The sequence below is a fragment of the Schistocerca serialis genome, chromosome 9, assembly GCF_023864345.2.
Source record: "Schistocerca serialis cubense isolate TAMUIC-IGC-003099 chromosome 9, iqSchSeri2.2, whole genome shotgun sequence".
NCBI lineage: Eukaryota > Metazoa > Arthropoda > Insecta > Orthoptera > Acrididae > Schistocerca > Schistocerca serialis.
Genome location: NC_064646.1, coordinates 416,015,216 through 416,031,474, shown reverse-complemented (window position 1 = coordinate 416,031,474; position 16,259 = coordinate 416,015,216). Strand labels below are relative to the sequence as shown.

At 41.4% G+C, this 16,259-nt stretch overlaps 1 protein-coding gene across 2 annotated transcripts in view; it reads right to left on the bottom strand.

Moving 5' to 3' along the window:
* LOC126418956 (microprocessor complex subunit DGCR8) overlaps window positions 1–16,259 on the bottom strand; it is a 257,886-nt gene that overhangs the window by 97,604 nt on the left and 144,023 nt on the right. For both annotated transcript variants that reach the window (XM_050085999.1, XM_050086000.1), the window contains exon 7: window positions 8,188–8,300. In XM_050085999.1, the coding sequence (XP_049941956.1) occupies window positions 8,188–8,300 (113 nt within the window). The remainder of the gene's footprint in view (window positions 1–8,187; window positions 8,301–16,259) is intronic.

Here is a 16,259-nt window from a genome sequence, read left to right as displayed (position 1 = left end):
AAATATAAGCAAGTGTAATTCTATCTGTGGCAATGCTCTTGTCTACAAGACAAGTTGGCCAACTCTTTGTTAAGGAATATCGTTGACAGATGGGAAGGGTATACAAATACAAGAAGTTGCATTCTTTATTCAATATTAATCTATTTGAAACGTTGCTGCAGTGTTCCCCATTCACATATGTTAGAATTTTGAAATATTGCTACTGTACAGATCTATCTTCAAGAGAGTAGTTAATGTGGCCTGCTTCGAATAATTATTGTTGCTAATGTTAATAATTATTACTGTTAATATTAATAATTATTGTTGTTAGTGAAATAGCGTCATCACTAACTAAAACCATATCTTATAGCATACCGAGTGTTCTCGATTGTAATGCACACAATATGATATGTAATTTCAGTTCTGGGGACAGTGCTTCATGCATTACAGTACCTTTATTCCTTATTGCATAATTGACTCTATTTAGAAGTAACATAAATGGTTCTGGTGACATTATAAGATAATTAAAAGAACTTCTTCGATCTTCCATTATAAATTATTTCAGCAAGGATGCTGAGCAACCAAGCTAACGTCTTTTCTTGATCCAGTCACGAATCAAAACACGTTTCTTATTTTTTTCCTTGTGCAGCAATTCCACACAACAAGCTTTAACTCCATTACAACTCGTGCGACATGCAGCTGCCAAAACTTTCATTTCAGACACAACTCAGGGACCCACAAAATGATGAAACTCAAGTGTACACTGGTGTCGCCATGTCTACAGTCATTTATGAAACCACTTGCATGCAACGCATTCCAAGCAACGTGTGGCGCAACCCAATGTCGTCATGTAAACTGGGCTTTACTGAAGTTTGAACAGATGCTAAACATGTGCTGATGTTGAAATACATAAATTTAAAATTGTGCACAATACCAACTGAACAAAACATAGTACCCTGTGGCTACAATATCAACAAGTAACAACTGGAATTGATAAATTCATACAAACAGATGGGTGCAACAATTTGCAGGGATATGAAATTGAACAATCACATAGGATCAGTCATTCATTTGTGGAATAATAGGGAAATGCAAAAATTCTGCAAAGCAGATTACCTATGTGACCTATTTTAGAATATTGCTCAAGTAGGTAGGATTTTGCATCGATGCACTTTGCACGACACTTCTCCAAAGATTATATTTTATCACTGAAGTGTTTTTCGGAAGGTCTGTGAAATCCTCAACTACAGCTCCCCTGATCTTTTCATAGACAACGCACACACACACACACACACACACACACACACACACACACACACACACACACACTTACTTTTTCACCCAGTTAGTCCAGAAGCCTTGCCCAGCATTCATGAGTTATTATTATTTTGCTCTTTGCAAGCAATAAAACAGGATTCATTGTACCAGATAACATTAGCGGAACCTTTCCAGCAGATGAAATTCTACTCATGTTTCCTTAAGCAATGCCACCAACTTTTATCTGTTGATCTGGTTGCTGTTCTGTTTGTTTTTTTTTTTAATGATGCCAATATTACTGAGACATATTTTCTCTTTTTTGCTACGAGGGTCACTCCAAAAGAAATGCACACTATTTTTGTAAAAATACAGTTTTCATTCTGCATGTGTGAAAGTTTTACAGTGTGTAGATGCAACCTCTCCGCTTTTTTTCAAACTTAGTTCAACCTGTGTCGCCGTCACAGCATGTCTTCAAGATGGCTGCTACACTAGATGTTTGTCAGAAGCAACATGCTATCATAGAATTCCTGTGCTGTGAAAACGAGGCAGTGGGAATATTCCACAAGAGGTTGGTGTATGGAGATGCTGCTGTCAATCGCAGTACAGTTAGTTGGTGGGCAAGCAGGTTATGTGATGAAAGCGGGCTTGGCAATATTGAAGATTGTTCTCACAGTGGCACGCCTCGTACTGCACACACTCCAGACAATGTGCAGAGAGTTAACAAATTGGTGACTGCTGAAATATGCATCACAGTGAACGAATTGTCATGCTACGTTGGGATAGGAGAAAGAAGTGTTTGCAGAATACTGAAAGTGTTGGTGTTAAAAAAGGTTTGTGCCAGGTGGGTTCACAGGATGTTGACAGTGGCTCACAAAGAAACAAGAAAAACAGTATGCAGCGAACTTTTGGAACAGTATGAGCTCCATGTGACTATCATCTCTGGGAAACTGAAACACTCTCTTCGTGGAACAAGGTTTGAAGATTATGATTCCCGTGTGCACACTGCCAAACAGTGGCTCCAACAGGTTGGTCCAGAATTTTACTGTGTGGGTATACAGGCACTGGTTCGAAGATGGCGTAAGGCAGTTGAGAGGGATGGAAATTATGTGGAGGAATGAAAATAATGTTACTAAGGGATGTATCTAAACACTGTAAAACTTTCAAACATGTAGAATAAAAGATGGATTTAAAAAAAAAAAGTAGTCTGCATTTCTTTTGGAGTGACCCCCGTATATGCCTGCATCTATCTTGCACAAAACTTATCCGTAGTAAAAGTTTCATGTACAATATACTTACTTAACTTTCTGAATCCTGAACCACCAAAGTAAACAACACTATTCCATTGTTGCAATAATAATATGAGAGAAGTTAAGTTGCCACTCACCATACATCGGAGATGGTGAGCCGCGATAGGCACAATAAAAAGATTCACACAAACATACCTTTTGGCCATTAAGGCCTTTGCCAGCAGCAGACATGTGAGAGCACGCCCACTCACGCACATGCATATGCACACGTACACGCGCGCGCGCGCACACACACACACACACACACACACACACACACAACACACACACACACACAAGCGTAACTAGCACACACATCAGCAGTCTCAGAGAGCTGAAACTACACTGCGAGCAGCAGCACCAGTGTACGATGGGAGTGGTGACTGGGTGGGGGTAAGGAGGAGGCTGGGGCGGGGAGGGGGAGGGATAGTATGGTGGGAGTGGCAGATAGTGAAGTGTTGCAGTTTAGACGGAGGATAGGAGAGAAGGTGTGGAGAGGGGAGGGGGTAAGTAGCGGAAAGGAGAGAAATAAAAATAAAAATTAAAAGACTGGGTGTGGCGGTGAAATGACGGCTGTGTAGTACAGGAATGGGAACAGGGAGTGGACTGGATGGGTGACGACAGTGACTAATGAAGGCTGAGGCCACGATGGTTATGGGAGTGTAGGATGTATTGCAGGGAAATTTCCCACCTGCGCAATTCAAAAAAGCTGGTGTTGGTGGGAAGGGTCCATATGACACAGGCTGTGAAGCAGTCATTGAGAAGAGGGGTATCATGTTTGGCAGTGTGTTCAGCTACAGGTTGGTCCACTTGTTTTTTGGCCACAGTTTGTCGGTGGCCGTTCATGCTGACAGACAGCTTGTTGGTTATCATGCCTACATAGAACGCAGCACAGTGGTTGCAGCTTAGATTGTAGACCACACGACTGGTTTCACAGGTAACCCTGCCTTTGATGTGGTAGGTAATGTTAGTAGCTGGTGGTAGGAGGATGTATGGGACAGGTATTGCATCTAGGTCTATTACAGGGGTATGAGCCATGAGATAAGGGATTGGGAGCAGGTGTTGTGTAAGGATGGACAAGTGTATTGTGTAGGTTCGGTGGACGGCAGAATACCACGGGGTGGTCCGTTTTTAAGCTACGCTACAGATCACTTTATTTGTGAAAATACATTGTACAATCTCCAATAAATTTAACATATTCACAAGTACCTCTACCTTTAATCCATACAAATACAGTTTCATTAACAGATATTTTACGTCTACTACGTGTATACAAGGAAAAGGGTGAGGGTGACATATATGTTGATTTGCCGAAGTCTTTATTTGCATTTTCAGTGACATGATATGTTCGATAGGCTATGATGTCACGATCGACGAAGCTTTCCAGTCCTGATACATTTGGTACGCCTGTCCCACCACGTACAATAACGACTGTTAACCACCCGTTGCCATGGGTAAAGGAATCATTGATGTCGATGCTGAAGTTCAGCCTGCAACCACAGAAGACTGCGGGTCCATCCAACAGCGAATGTGCAGCGACAGATTTGATGGTATTCTTTTTCTTGTCGGCAGCTGAAGTAGTCATTTCGACGTCTTCATACAGAAGATACCGTCGTCGTGCAAGACAGACAATATATCAGGACTGGAAAGCTTCGTCGATCGTGACATCATAGCCTATCGAACATATCATGTCACTGAAAATGCAAATAAAGACTTCGGCAAATCAACATATATGTCACCCTCACCCTTTTCCTTGTATACACGAAGTAGACGTAAAATATCTGTTAATGAAACTGTATTTGTATGGATTAAAGGTAAAGGTACTTGTGAATATGTTAAATTTATTGGAGATTGTACAATGTATTTTCACAAATAAAGTGATCTGTAGCGTAGCTTAAAAACGGACAAGGGTACATCTAGAATCTGTCGACATAGAGTATGCAACAGCATGTTACGTCAGCTCTCTGAGCGCGTGACCTTTGACCCCGCCGATAAGGCGGCTCAAGGCCATCTTGGCAGCGCGCCAGCCGCCCAAGACTGACAAACAGCGGACATTTCTCATTTCAGGGCACGAAGAGAGGTAATCAAAACCCTGGCGGAGAATATAATTCAGTTGCTCCAGTCCCCCCCTCCCGCCCCCCCCCCCCCCAACCCGACCAATCAGACTCAACCAAAGACCGACATTGAAAGTTGCCTAACTCAGTTCACTCCTCTAGCCAACCGTGATCTACCCCCACTAACTCAAAACCACCCCCTGTTAACTTTCCAAAATTTCTAATCCTCGAACCTTGCCTCACCATCATTCCTCAAATCCCTCAACATGCATACTAACCTTACATCCGCAGAAAGAACTGCAGTCCACCATCTAAAAACCGATCCTGATCTTATAATCCTACCTGCAGACAAAGGCTCCACCACCGTAATTTTGAACCACAAGGATTACGTGGCAGAAGGACTCTGTCATCAGTCAGATATTTCCACCTACAAACCATGCCACAGTGATCCCATTCCAGCAATCCAGCAGGATCTCCAGTCACTACTCAAATCCTTAGGCCCATCCCAGAACCTCTCTCCAGAGTCCATCTCTCTACTTACCCCTACAACTCCCCGCACTACCACCTTCTACATGCTTCCTAAAGTCCATAAACCCAACCACCCAGGACACCCCATTGTGGTCGGTTACTGTGCCCCCACTGAGAGAATCTCGAATCTCATAGACCAACACCTTCAACCTATTACTCAGAACCTATCCTCCTATATAAAAGATACCAACCATTTCATGCCCTGCGTGTCACTATTGATGCCATCTCCCTGTACACTAACATTCCTAATGCCCATGGCGTTACTGCTATTGAACACTACCTTTCCAGATGCCCTATGGATTCCAAACCAACAACCTCCTTCCTAGTCTCCATGACCAACTATATCCTCACCCACAATTACTTCTCCTTTGAAGTCATTACCTACAAACAAATCCACAGTACTGCTATGGGTACCCACATGGCACCACCCTATGCTAACTTATTCATGGGCCATCTAGAGGAATCCTTCCTAAAAACCCATAATCCTAAACCCCTCACTTGGTTCAGATTCATTGATGATATCTTTGCTATCTGGATTGAAGATGAGGACACCTTATTCACATTCCTCCAGAACCTCAACACCTCCCCCATTTGCTTCACCTGGTCCTACTCTACCCAACAAGCCACCTTCCTACATGTTGACCTCCACCTTAGAGATGCCTGCATCAGAACCTCCGACCATATCAAACCTACTAATGACCAGCAATACCTCCACTTCGACAGCTGCCACCCATTCCATACCTAGAAGTCCCTTCCGTACAGCCTAGTCACCTATGGTCGTCGCATCTGCAGTGACAAGCAGTCCCTCTCTAAATATACGAAGGGTCTCACTGAAGCCTTCACTGATCGTAATTATCCTCCCATCCTTGTACAAAAACTAATCTCCCGTGCCTTATCTTTCCAGTCTCCCACCACCTCCCAAAGTCCCACAGTCCGGACACAGAGGAGCATTCCCCTCGTAAATCAGTACCACCAGGTTGTTAACTATGTCTCGTTGTGCCATGAAATGAGAAATGTCCTACCCACCATCCTTCCCACCCTTCCTATTGTGGTATTCCACTGTCCACCGAACCTACAGAATATACCTGTCCATCCTTACACAACCCCTGCTCCCAATCCCTTATCTCATGGTTCATACCCCCCCCACTTTTTTTTTTTTTTTTTTTTTTTTGTCTACTGACTGGTTTGATGCGGCCCGCCACGAATCCCTTTCCTGTGCTAACCTCTTCATCTCAGAGTAGCACTTGCAACCTACATCCTCAATTATTTGCTTGACGTATTCTAATCTCTGTCTTCCTCTACAGTTTTTGCCCTCTACAGCTCCCTCTAGTACCATGGAAGTCATTCCCTCATGTCTTAGCAGATGTCCTATTATCCTGTCCCTTCTCCTTATCAGTGTTTTCCACATATTCCTTTCCTCTCCGATTCTGCGTAGAACCTCCTCATTCCTTACCTTATCAGTCCACGTAATTTTCAACATTCGTCTATAGCACCACATCTCAAATGCTTCGATTCTCTTCTGTTCCGGTTTTCCCACAGTCCATGTTTCACTACCATACAATGCTGTACTCCAGACATACATCCTCAGAAATTTCTTCCTCAAATTAAGGCCGGTATTTGATATTAGTAGACTTCTCTTGGCCAGAAATGCCTTTTTTGCCATAGCGAGTCTGCTTTTGATGTCCTCCTTGCTCCGTCCGTCATTGGTTATTTTACTGCCTAGATAACAGAATTCCTTGACTTCACTGACTTCGTGACCTTCAGTCCTGATGTTAAGTTTCTCGCTGTTCTCATTTCTACTACTTCTCATTACCTTCGTCTTTCCCGGATTTACTCTCAAACCATACTGTGTACTAATTCATACCCCTGTAGTAGACCTAATTACAAGACTTGTCCCATACATCCTCCTACCACCACCTACTCCAGTCCGATCACTAACATTACCTATCACTTCGAAGACAGGGCTACCTGTGAAACCAGTCATGTGATCTACAAGCTAAGCTGCAACCACTGTGCTGCATTCTATGTAGGCATGACAACCAACAAGCTGTCTGTCAGCATGAATGACCACCAACAAACTGTGGCCAAAAAACAAGTGGACCACCCTGTAGCTGAACACGCTGCCAAATATGATACTCCTCACTTCAATGACTGCATGTGCCATATGGATCCTTCCCAGAAACTCCAGCTTTTGTGAGTTGCGCAGGTGGGAACTTTCCCTGCAATACATCCTACACTCCCGTAACCCTCATAGCCTCAACCTTCGTTAGTCACTGTCGTCACCCATCCAGCCCACTCCCTGTTCCCATTCCAGCACTGCACAGCCGTCACTTCATCGCCACACCCAGTCTTTTAATTTCTTTTCTATTTCTCTCCTTTCCGCTACTTACCCCCTCCGCACCACTCTCCTACCCTCCGTCTAAACTGCAATACTTCACTGTCCGCCACTCCCACCATACTATCCCTCCCCCTCCCCGCCCCAGCCGCCTCCTTACCCCCGCCCAGTCGCCACTCCCATCATGCACCGGTGCTGCTGATCGCAGTGTAGTTTCAGCTCTCTGAGACTGCCGAAAGCTATGATTGTGTGAACTTTTTATTGTGCCTATCGCGGCTCAGCATCTCCGCTATATGGTGAGCAGCAAGTTTCCTTCTCTTGTATTGTAACATTCCATCCTGGATTTTCCATTGTTCACTAAATAACTCACTAAGATCATGTATAATGCTCGCACTGGCTACGACATTCACAACAGAGCACTCAGAACACTACTGAATAGTCGATGGCTTCAGAGAATGCATGATGTATATGTGCAGAACAACCCTTAACTCTACCGCGTTTTTTAATCCCACTGCAGCAGAAAATTTACAGTTAATGAATATTATAGTCTTGTAACTACAATTCATAAAACAAAACCAATATTACAGCAAAGAAAAACAATAACAAAACTTAGTTTATAATGGAAACATCAAAGTACAACAACTATTAATAGTGACAAGAACATTCTCCCTGCTCTTATAAGACACTAAACTGCCTTGTCAACTGGAACCAAATTAACTGGAACAACATAATGAAATTTTTCTCTCACCTGCATTCTGAATAGGAAATTTAATGAGCTTTGTTCCTTCCGGTAAAGTTGGTCGCTGTAGTTGTAAATATTGCTTCTTTTGTTTAGTATATTTCCTTCTTTCTGTCCAGGACCTAAAAAAATGAAGATTTTAAGAAATAGTGATTCAGTTTTGTGCCAGATATTTTAAGAAAAATAATAATTATAAATGGTAATCATTTTCTGAGATTCAATAGAGTTTTGTAATTGCAACTAGAAACTGTATTCTACCCTCAATGTTTCAGCAGAGTGCACACCAGCATACAGAATACATTTTACCTACATCCATAGTTGGCCTTCTGGTCAATGCACCAAAGTCTTCTATAGGTGGAGATGATACTAAAGATGCTACACAACATTTGTTGAAAAACTGGATTACTAGTTTGATACAAGTGACAACAGTCCTCGTTGTTGATGAATGCAGGAGGTACTTTCAGAAATTCTGTTGCTAACTGAACCATATTAGGATGTTGCAATGGCATAGTCCGTACAGTGGTCCAAGGAAACATTGATGTTAAGTTATCAAACAAGGGAAAATCCTGGTCAAATGACAATAACATTATGAACTATGATAGGCAGCTACTCACTATCCAGCTATTGGACAAAGTCCTCTATCAGATGAAGTCCTCTATCAAATGAAGAAACAAAAACACACACACACACACACACACACACACACACACACACACACACACACACTTGGCCACTATCATCTCTGAACGCTATGGCTACTCTGGGCTGGGAAGATACCTTGCCTGGGATGGGGTGGGTAGTGGGGCTACAGAAAAAGCATGGTGGGGGAAGATGAAGGATAACACAGCAGGAGTGTGTGTGATGTTGGGGATGCTGTAGTGCTTCCTGTGAGAGAGTGCGGTGTGTGCCAAGAGTTTGGTGAGGAATGAGGATTAGCAAAGATTGAGGCAGGAGGGTTATGGGAACAAAGGATATGTTGCAGAGAGAGTTCCAAATGCATAGTTCAGAGAAGCTAGGAGCACTGAGAAGAATCCAAATGCCATGGGTTGAGAGGCAGTCATTGAAATCAAGCAAACAGTGTTGTATGACATGCTCAGCAGCTTACTGTTCCACATATTTCTTGGACACAGTGAGGGAGTTACCATATCTTTCAGACAAAGTAATTCTTCTGCAGTCGAAAGGACACAACTTGGAAGTGACCATCCTTACAGACAAAGTTGTTGTTCTGCAGTAGAAAACACATGCACACATTCACACAAGCAGAACTTACACACATGTGGACACTGACTCAAGGTGTTAGAGCCCAATTGTTCTTTTGCATGTATATGAACCATGGGAGCAGAGATAGAATTGGGACAGGCAAGAATATTATGTAGATTGGGTGGTTGAATCACAGATGGAGGAGGAAACAGTAAGGCAGGGTTTAATATCGGTTTTGGGATGAGTTTGATTGGTAGGGTTCGTGAGGACTGTGAGAAGGAGAGAAAATCTTTACAAGCACAACATTATTCAGTTTTGGGAGGGAGCAACAGGTGAGGTATTTGCATAGGACTGATACTTCTACAGGATTAGAGCTTGTGACGGCCAGGTTTATAACTGTGTTGTAGATTTGTTAAGGTTCCTTCAAGGCCACAACTCAGAGATTAATTAAATGTCTGTGCCACAGTAACTGAAACACACACATGCAAGACTAAGTGGTCTTGCAACTTACAGGGCCTTCTCTTGTGTTTTTAGTAACACTCATTTGAGTATTATATAGTATGTTCCAATAAAATGGTCATTCTTGCTGTAGTCTTCAGTACAAAGTCTTCATGCAGCTGTCCACACTTGTCTATCCTATGCAAGCCTCTTCATCTCTGCATAACTACTGAAACCTACATATATTTTAACCTGCTTATTGTATTCAAGCCTTCATTTTCCTCTTCAACTTTTAAACCCCCCCTCCAAAACACACTTCCTTCCTTCCACACCAAACAGACAATTTCTTGATGCCTCAGGAAGTGTCCTACCAACCGATCCCTTCATTTAGTCAAGTTGTGCCATACATTTCTTTTTTACTCACAAGGGAATGGTCAGACTTGTCATGTCGAAATCTCTGTTGCTTTTTTTTACCACTGTGAGTTAACACTGCAAGAAGTCTGTATGCAGAATTTTAGCTGCTGACATGACCTGGAAGTCTGTAAACAATTTTATGAAGTAAGACATTATTGTTGCATGGTTTCCGCGAGTATAACTGCCTCTTGTACAACCCTGACCTCTCTTGCTACGTTATACCAACGCCATCTAGGGACAGGGTGGCGTTAGCTACGCGCCGCTCTCTTGCCACAGCAGTGAGAGAGCCGATTCCCACAGTGAAAGCGATCGTATGATAATTAAACATTCGTTGACAAATATGGCTGATATGTTATCTACAACATTCTTTCCAAATAGCTATGACATAGACACAAATAAATATACGGTTTAGAACACGTCCAAATTTTATTTCTTGTAATTACCGCAGAAATGCGAAATATTGATACGATGTTCAAAACATAGGTTTTTTGTGCACCAAGAACATACAAGCAAAGACGACATATGACAGCCCTGCGAATCACAGACGTTGTTAGATGTCCGTAGACAAAACTGGGCTGGTGTTAGGAAGGAATCAGGCCTAGTATCAGTATATTTCGAGGAGTGCCACGCATATTTAATCAAATTCTGAAACCGTGGGAAGGAAAATTGATAATGTACTACTGATTGCAGCTTGAGAATATTGTCACGATGATAGACAGGAAATTGCAGTGATCTGCACACAATAATTTTCTCTCTTAGTTTTCTGTAAAATGCCTTTCACTGATGGAAAAATTCTCTGTCTGAAGGTTGAATTACGTTTGTCGTGCCGAGTGGAATCTGAAGTATCTCTACTTCTTTGTCAGGGTGGGCTCGAAATACAGCTTTTAATGAATCAGACCTTTTATGACCTGACCACGAATCTAGAAGGAGAAGAGATTTGTTCCCGCAGAACGGAAGAAAAGCATGACGCATGAAAAGTATAACGTTTTCATTTCCCATTTTTCCAGACTTCGATGCGTCTACCACAAGATTGTTTGCATAGAACATTGTTCTTTTGACACATGGTCCAAAACGTTCTTGAAGACACACATATAGTTTAGGCAGCAATGAACCATCCAGACTAATTATGGGCATTATAGTGTATGAATGGGTGAGTGCAGTCGTGGATTGCTCAATCGCCTCAATATGTTTTTCCCCTTTGAATGACAGTGTTCTTTTCGCACACATTTCTTTTTGAAAACCTGACTGATCTGCATTGTACACGTACGATTCTCTAAAACTAGCGATCTTATTTTTTGCATTCGTGAGAAAAGCTGTCGTTTCGATTTGTGGCATTTCATTTTCCGACCTGTTTCTCGATACAAATTTTGTTATTTTTCTTGCCACAATTTTATGTGATCTTTTGAAGCGACTAATCCAACTTTGAGAAGCTGTAAATTCTTTAGCGCCTATCGTGTTGGCAATCTCTAACACCCAATCACGCAAAGTTGTATCGCTGACACTAAATGACTGTTGTCTGGCATCGGTAAACAGCACAAAAAGTCGCGCATTAATCTCCGTCGCAATTTCCAGTCGACTCTTACATCGTCCAGCGACTTCCTGTTTTCATCTATACAATTCACGTTCAGAACGGACAAAGCGATACTTATTTTGAACAGTACTGACACGTAGGCATTTCTTACCACTTTCGTTCAACCAATACGTCACTGCTTTTTCTTTGTCTGATAAGGTAATTGTAGTTGCTGGTGTTACTTTCGGAGATAATTGATGATGGTACGTGGCACTATCACTCGAAGAGTCTTCATGAGTGCAACTTTCGTCGGTGTCTTCACCATCTGTAGATTCACAGTCTGCAAAATCGAGTGTTTCAGTTGTTTCTAGCAACATGTCTGCGCCATTTACATGCTCGTCTAGAAGTTTAACAACCATGTCGCACAACACATAGTCTTCACGCGTGTTTTCTGTTGATTGGTTAATTTGGCGTCTGTGGTATATCTCCATGGCAAGCAGCAAAACATTTACAGGGTTCACCATCACCTGTGAGGGGAAATTGAATGTTTACCGTAAAGTGGCTTGCGGAGTATAGATGAGCATGTACAGAACATCTTTCACAACTCTATCCAGTTTCAGGACGGTATGTTTCGAAATACGTACCAGAAATTAAAAGGGCATGCATGCCACAGAAACTAATATTCGTTTCCCCTTTCCACCAAAAACTTTGCAGCAATATTCCTCTTTAGTGAACGCCGCGATAAGACGGCCGCTCTTCCCGACCATGCGCACACTGCTCGCGACTCGCCATTTCCAGGGGTGGCCAGCCGTCACTGCAAGCGCAAAGCAGGAAACACAACCATGTTCGTGATTTTTTTTAGGTGACTTCCGGTTCATGTCAGCAGCTACAATTTTGCATACGGACCTTTTGCACAGTTAAGTAACAGTGCTAAAAAAAGCAATACATGTTTCGGCATGACAAGTATGACCACTCCCTTGTCAGTTTATTTCAGTGCTTCTCCATTAGTTACTTGATCTGTTCATTCAATTTTCAGCATTCTTCTGTAGCACAACATCCAAAAAAACTTACAATTTTTTTTGCAGAACTCCTTATCATCCACATTTCACTTCTGTACAACACTACATTCTATACAAAAACCTTCAGAAAAGACTTCCTAACACTTAAATTTATATTAGATGTTAGCAAATCCATCTCTTACAAAAATAATTTTTGTACTGTAGCCAGTCTACAATTTATATCCTCTCTGCTTTGGCCATCAACAGTTATTTTTTGGTCCAACTACTAAACTATTTGACTGCTTTTAGTGTCTCATTTCCTAATCTAATTCCTCCAGCATCATCTGATTTAACTCGGCTACATTCCATGACCCTTGTTTTGCTTTTGTTGTTGTTCATCTTATAACCTCTTTTCAAGATGCTATGTATTCCATTCAAAAGTTCTTCCAAGTCGTTTGCTGTGTGTGGCAGAATTATAACATCATCAGCTAACTTCAAAGTCTTTATTTCTTCTCCCTGAACTCTAATTCTGTCTCCAAATTTTTTCTTGGTTTCTTTTGCTGCTTGTTCATTGTATAGATTGAACAACATGGGGGAGATGCTACAACCCTGTCTCACTCCCTCCTCAACTTGACTCTTTGTAGTCTGGTTTCTGCACAAATTGTGGGTAACCTTGCACTATGTATGTTATTATTCTACATCCCCAAGATGTTCGAAGAGAGTATGCCAGTCAACGTTGTCAATGTCTACAAATGCTATAACTATGTTTGCCTTTCTGTAGTATATCTTCTAATAAAAGCTGTAGGGTCAATATGACCTTGTGGGTTGCTATGTTTCTCCTGAATGCTAAATGATCTTCCTCCATGTTGGTTTCTACTAGTTTTTCAATTTTTATGTAAATGATTTGGTTACTCAATGCAAATGTGCCTATACATCTGTATATACACTTCCTAAGAATTTGTTCAGACTACAGCAGAAAGCATATTGTGAGCAAGCATTATTTCAACATCGCCACCCTATAAAGAAAACCCTCACTCTCACTTTTTTTGTATTCTGTCGACAGCTTGTGGTTGTAAAGAATGACTGTTTCAGATTGGATGTGAAATACCTACTCATAATTGGAAAGAAGTGACTCTAAAGTTTTGATTACTACTGATAGTGGCAGAAATGATTGCCTCAGAGCTTGTGTCAACAGACAGCTATTTCACATAAGTTGTGGGCAAGATGGCCACCACATAGCAAAAGGTTTTCTTTCTTCTTGAGTATGGAATAAGTAAATTGACAATTTCTGTGCAGAGGGCCTTTTGTCTCTGATTTAGCACTGAAGTACCAACTAAGACTATGGCCACACAATTATATTTTTCAGACACATTTGTACCTGAATTTATGCAACACACAGGACTTTGTCAGTGCTGGCCACACAAGTACTTTTCTTAGACAGCATGAAACCCAGGGAAATCACATCAGTAGTGTGGCAGTGCAACAAGTAGTAACATTTACCATGCACTCTTATTGTTAGTATCAACTGTGATCTGAAATTCAATCAATAAGAACATCATCCTCACATAGTGTGCTGCCATAGTTATCCAGTGGTATCGGGTAATCTATAAAAAGTGCCATTTTTAACTAACAATGCTGCACCTCGCACATGGAAAAACATCACAATAACTGGCACAAAACACAGAAAATTCACTTGAAAATAAGAATTTCCTAAAAAGTGTCACGCAAAATATAAATGAAAATAAGATCCATAGGGCTTCACAAATCAAATCAAATTTTACATGTATCTAGGGATTGGAACTTCAATGTGTTCTCTACATTTTGAGTTTCTTCTTGGCAGATCTACAACTGCATACATCATCAGACGCACAACATGTCCATTTGGCAGATGCTAAAAAAGGAATATACATGAAACCACCAACCACGGAAGATTGGAAAAATATCAGTGATCAGTATAAGAAGACAAGAAATGTCTCTCACGGTGTGTGATCCATTGATGGAAGACATATGAGAATCATTAAACCATGGAGATCAGGCAGTAAATACTAAAACTACAGAAAGTACTTTTCTATTGTATTAATGACCAAAACAGCCTACAATCATCGTTTCAGATTCACAGATGTAGGGGAATATAGTCATCAGGGAGATTATACTGTATTCAAAGCAATTGGGTAAAATGCTTACAATCAATTTGCCAGGTAGAGCACCACTACTTCCAAATGATGCTTGTGGACTGAAAAGTCGTTGCATGTATGTAGCTGCTGAGACTTTTACAATGAGTGACAACATAATGAGACCATATGCCGCAAAAGCTTTACTAATAAACAAAAAGTATTAACTACAGGCTGTCACAAGCATGGCATTATGTAGAATGTCTATTTCACTTTTTATCTAATAAATGGATAATTTTCCATTGTCCAATCACTGTTAATGTGGATGTGGTGGATGCTGTTATACAAATATGTTGGGCACTTTATGATTTTGTGAGACATTACAGCTGCAATTCTGATGAAGACTGATATCCATAATGGAAAGTATTCCAGAACATGGGGCAAAAGGAATTAATAGTGGCATCAGAGAATATTTGCTGATTACCTCTGTTCGCTGAAGGATATGTACCACAATAAGATCATTATGCTAACATCCTCACTGCAAAAACTGGGTTGTTGACATTTTATTCATGAATACTTTTCACTTTACACTGTTTATAAATATTTACTGTCAGTGCACAGCAAGATTTGTTTTCTGTTTGTGATTCATTCCATCCCAGTTTTCTCCCCAAATGGCCGCTGAAACTTCTCATCATGATTCTGTCTTTTTATCTCTAGTGTTGTACTCCTCATCCTGCATGTTGTAAAGCCATGGGTGTTTCTGCAGTTCCATAATCACTACTTTGCTGTCCAGATGCTCCATTTTGACACTTTATAAGATACAATAAGATGGATACAATGGCAGTAATGCAAGACTGGTATAGTGTGTCTGCAAACTGAGCAGCAAGCTTCTGACTCCCCAGCCCTCTACCCAGCTATGTCATAAGTAGTTATACATAGTTATACTGGCTTTTACCGAGCAGGCTTGTCAAATCAGCGGTGACACATTGTGCAGACACAGCTTGAGAATGTTAATTTTTGCATAGACGCATTACACTATACAAAATACAGTAATCAGTAACTAAAGTAAATAACACAAGAAAAGTATACAAACAGAATTCAGGTAAACCACCGGCTGCTGCATGCACTGCTATGTATGTAACAAATTCGTGGGCACCATTCTTTCTGGAGGGCTGTTTCCCGCCAGACAGATCATAAAAACATAATGCATTTCCCACTCGTGTGGCCAGCACTCAATGTGTAAAACACGCAGAACAAATGGACTGGAGCATGTTTGTGCAGTGACAACAGAAGTCTGCAGGTGCATAGCATGTGGAAACACATCGTGTGGCCATCCCCATTCAACAGACAGTTGTCTATACTGTTGGCGTGATTTTCTGCACAAATGTGTGTGAAAATGTGGTTTAAGCA